Raw genomic sequence first — 4,894 nt, forward strand, 5'->3', positions numbered from 1 at the left:
ATGATGTTATACATTTGGTTATTATTTCTAAAAATACTACCAATTGCAATTACCCAAATAAAATCAAACAACGAGAACTACACGATCACATAATAAGAGGTATGCAGTCATGTAGCTTGGTGTGTGCGAGCATACCTCTTGGTGTGCAATCACGTAACTTGTGTTGTGGGATTTTGTTTATTTCGCCCAATACAATTTCATTTTAGCTAAATAACCAATGCTTTTCATACATTTTTTCATGTTCTTTCCAATCATGCCTATAAACCAAGTAAAATGTTAAACACTCTTGAATTTAAATGTTTTGGGTATTAAAGTCAAAGATATACAATTGAAAATTAACAACATTATTCTGATTCAACTATACAAAACATCATATAAAAATTAAATAATTCAACCATAAACTTGAAGGAGAACGGTATGAGGTAACAAGACTTGGATGAAAGAGACTATTGTAAATAAGAAAAACAAATAAGGATAATAACAAGAAGAGCTACCACATATTTTACGAACAACACACTTGGTTGGAGGGTGGGAAAGTTTAGCCCCCTCTTGCTTGCCTTCCCCAACTAGTAGCGTTGGACTTCCATTAACCACCAAAATCCTCTAATTAATTGGTTAGGCGTAGTATAGCCTCTCTAGATAGTAATTCCCGTAAGAATTTTCAACCATTCTGGCAAAGCTTCAATGACATCAAAATTTTGATATTCAAAACTTTCAAGTTAGTGAAGTGTTGAAGTTGTTCGAAAAGTTGGGTTGTCGCATTATCACTTAGCTTGAGCCATCATCGATCGACTTAAGTTCAATAAGCTGAGGTGATAATTATATGAAGAGAATAAACTCATAAATCTACATGCATCCATTAATCATCAATTCTTTCAAGTTACTAAGGTCACTTAATAAATCAGCCAATGATCGTCTGAATAAATCAATGTCAAAAAATGATATAAGTTGGGTCAATTTTGCACATTTAGCATCAAATTAGGACAACGTTCTATCACATACTCAATTGAATGGCAACCTTCGAACCCACTTGGCAATTTTGTCAATTTATCACATCCAAGGACACTAAGTTTTTTAAGAGATCCAAAGAGATTTGAAGTGGTAAATTCATCCCATTGCTCTAGCTTCTTCATCCCATCAATATAGAGTTCCTCCAACTGTGGAAAGGCAAAAGAATTTCTCTGTAGGTTGGGGTCAATACCATAGAACTCATTCCCTATACTTCTAACATTGTTCATCCAAGTAATCTCAAGTTTCTTTAAGTTGGCCAATTGTCCAAGCATTGGAAGCACTTCACATTTAGAACAATCAAACAAACGTATCTCAACTAAATTTTCAACAAAAATGTCATTAGGTAAGACTTCCCCTCCAAAGCCACTAATATTCAATGATTGAAGATTTTTGTGTGGTTGAAGTCCTTCCAACACTTGTACGAAATTGTGTTTGTCATATTCTACTCCATAAAATAAAGTCCATCGAAACAATAATCGACGCAATTTTTTTTTCTCCACCAATTTTGCAGCCATAGCTTCCTCTTTACTTTTCAACTTCTCAAGATTTGTAAGAATTAGTTCATCTTTGAGGTTTTTTAACGTCCCAAGCTCTTCAATTTTACATCCCTTCTCAAAACCAACTGCAAATCGAGATAATGTTTGGAGATGAATTAAGTTGCCCATATGTGAAGGCATTTGTTTCATACCGGGAACTACGTAAAATTCTAAATGTCTCAAATTAACCAATTTTCTCAAATTCTCTGGCAATTCACTTTCTATATATCCAAGCTTTAACGTTTGCAAATTATATAGTAGACAAAGAGATTCTCGAAGATTCTTGATTATGTAACATTTTGAAAGGTCAAGATATCTCAAATGTATCAACTTATCCAGTAAATATGGCAAATTATTAGCCCAAATCTTATCTTGTTTTAAAACACGCAAACGAAAAAAGTTGTCACAAACCTTGTATTGATTCTCTTCATCCCTGTAAACCAATGTGCGCAACTTTCCTGCACTTCTCCCACTCAAATTATTAGGATTTGATACCATATTTTGATTATTCGAAATTGCACAAGCAATATCATGCATTAGATCATGCATCTTAAAAGTAATAATTCTCTTATTCTCATCCCTTATAACATCTTGGAATAAGGAGCGGGACAATAAGAAGTTGAAGTACTCTTCTCCTATATCCTCCATTACCAAATTCTCTCTCTCTTGTTGGGATTGAATAAAACCTTGTGCTATCCACATTTGGATTAGTTCATCTTTCTTAAAGTCATAATCTTGAGGAAAGTTTGAACAATAGGCAAAACATTGCTTCAATACAAGAAGTGGTAGAGAATCCACACTTAATTTTAGTATGGACAAAACAAAATCTCTGTCTTCCTTTAAAATATTTTTTGCAATGCTTTCAACTTTTGTGATCCAACTCTCATAATCTCCTTTTTCAAAGTCAACCTCTTCAAATTTTACTGCCCCTCCTAAAACCTTGGCAACAAGTGGTACACCACCCATTTTTCTAACCAACAAATCTTTCACAATCTCTATCTTTGAATTCATTGACAGTTGATTTACATTTGCACTTTCTTTGAACAATACCCAACATTGATCATCAGATAATTCTTTTAGATGATGAACGGAAACAGTATTCACCATAGTTGCGACTTCTACACTCCTTGTGGTCACCATAACACAATTTCCAGATTTTCCATTAATCTGCTTCAAACAGCCACTCAACTCATCCCACAAGCCATTATCTTTATCCCAAACATCGTCAAGCACAAGAAAATATCTTTTGCCTTGCATCGCCTCTCGGAGCCTCTTAAGTAAGGCCTCTTTGGAGTTCAAGCCACTACAAGTATTGGTCGAGCCTTGAAAGATTGCTTCCAAAATTTTCATGACAATAAATGGTTTAGACACACAAACCCATATAGTTTTATCAAAATGACCTTTAATGGCATCATGATTGAAGACCATCTTGGCCAAAGTTGTTTTCCCAAGACCACCCATTCCAACAATGGATATCACCGACATCTCATGTTCATTGCTAGACTCAATCACCAATTTCAATATCTCTTGAAATTCAGCTTCCCTTCCTCTAACTTTAAAATCAAGAATCGAGGTTGTCTCTCGAATCTGCGCAAGAGTGACTTCTGTTTCCGTGGCGGATTCGTCACTAACTAGGCCTAAAGGACTTGCTTCACAGTAATGTTTGTATAAAGCTTGAGTAATATTCTTCATTTGCTTGGCCTTCTTGCGACGAAACAAGAAGGGATTTTTGGATAGTGAGATGGAATCACATACCTCCCTCAATTTTCCGGTTTGTTCCACAGCTCGTCGTAGATGTTCATAAACAAGCTCATCCAATAGATCATCAGCTTCATAAACAATATCTTGGAGATCTTCCACCCATAGCCTCACAGAAGCAATGTGTAATTTTTTTTTGTTAATGTCTGCTAAAATTGTTTCAGCTTTGAGTAACCAGTTTCTCAACTGGGACACTTCCTTCTCCAAGCCCCATGCCAAACCAATTTGCTCTGCTCCAAATTTCACAATCTTCTTCAAGACTTCCTGAACAGCAAAAGTCCATAGAAATTCAGCCATATTTCTCTCTACTTTTTGACCCCTCAATTTCAAATGATCTACGATGAAGAGGAAATTCAGAAGTTAAGAAGGTTTCAAAAAGAAAGGAAGCTACTTTAATTTGAGAAAGACCAAATTGCTTTCCATAGAAACTTGTGTTCACAAACAAGTCTTGTAAGAGAATTTTAGAATAACTTAGCATCAAAGGAAGTTGGCCAAAAATTTGAAGAAGAAAATTATGAGAGCAACATTTCAAAGACCGACAAAGACTTGTCCATATTAAAATTAAAGTGTAGATTCTTTACCATTTTCTTTCATTGAAGCAATGTTTTGCTTGCCGCTCAAATTTTCTTCAAACTCGTGAATTTGGAAAATATGAACTAATTAAAACGTGGATAGCAAAAAGTTTTATTCAACCCAAACAAGATAGAGAGAATTTGATAATGGATGATACAAAGAACAATACTTCAACTTTTTATCGTAGTCTCGCCCCATATTTCAATATGTAATTAAAGATGAGAATGGATGCATGATCAAATATATGATATTGTTTGTCAATTTAAAATCATCAAAAGATTATTTTTTAGATTTCTCAAGTTCTTTCTCAAAACATCCTTTGCATTTTAATTTGAGGAATAATAGACTTAAATAATACCTTGTTGAATGATCCGAAGCACTAAAGCATTATGCTTTTTAATTCTTCTTAAAGCTCTAAAGTTTTCAAAATATTTATTTTCCTTATTTCCATTTGTTGGGTTGAACCGTGAATACATGAACTATTTTTACACTAGGATCAAAACATCTAAATCGATACCTTCATTTCTTTACTAAGTTACATAAAAAAGAATGAAATTATATATTAATACTAATATATAATCCAAATTGACTTTTTCTATCATTACAATGAAATTATATCATTGACTTTTTTCTAAATTCTTTGACGACTCATCTTAGTACCTTGTGGTGGAGAAATTGGAACATATACTGCAGATCAAATAAATTCTCAGATGGGAAATATTTTGCTCATGGTCATAAGCCAATTGCAATGGCGAGTACTTATGATAAGATACCGCCTAATGTGTACAAGTGTCATTGCATGCAAAATAACATGTCTCCATACAAATGTAGGAATCTTAGCTCTCATCAACAATGGTCTAGCAATTAACTACAAATGTTTTATGAATGATTCTGCTAAACTATTTTGTGTATGAACATGAGCTACAAGATATTCAACACTTATCCCAATTGACATATAATAATTATCAAAAGCTTAGGATGTAAATTCACCAGTATTATCAAGTCGAATGGTTTCA

At 33.8% G+C, this 4,894-nt stretch overlaps 1 protein-coding gene across 1 annotated transcript; it reads right to left on the reverse strand.

Annotated features, from left to right (window-relative positions):
• Positions 1-833: 833 nt before the first annotated feature.
• On the reverse strand, positions 834-3,738 carry LOC120069922 (putative disease resistance protein RGA1). The gene has a single exon (XM_039021760.2). The coding sequence runs from the start codon at positions 3,600-3,602 to the stop codon at positions 954-956; it is 2,649 nt and encodes an 882-aa protein (XP_038877688.1). The 5' UTR covers positions 3,603-3,738; the 3' UTR covers positions 834-953.
• Positions 3,739-4,894: the final 1,156 nt, after the last annotated feature.

The sequence above is a fragment of the Benincasa hispida genome, chromosome 11, assembly GCF_027475165.1.
Source record: "Benincasa hispida cultivar pf3 chromosome 11, pf3_genome.v1.1, whole genome shotgun sequence".
In the NCBI taxonomy this organism is placed as follows: domain Eukaryota; kingdom Viridiplantae; phylum Streptophyta; class Magnoliopsida; order Cucurbitales; family Cucurbitaceae; genus Benincasa; species Benincasa hispida.

Coding starts and splice junctions, on each gene's coding strand:
- LOC120069922 (XM_039021760.2), bottom strand. CDS start 3,602: ATGGCTGAATTTCTATGGACTTTTGCTGTTCAGGAAGTCTTGAAGAAG.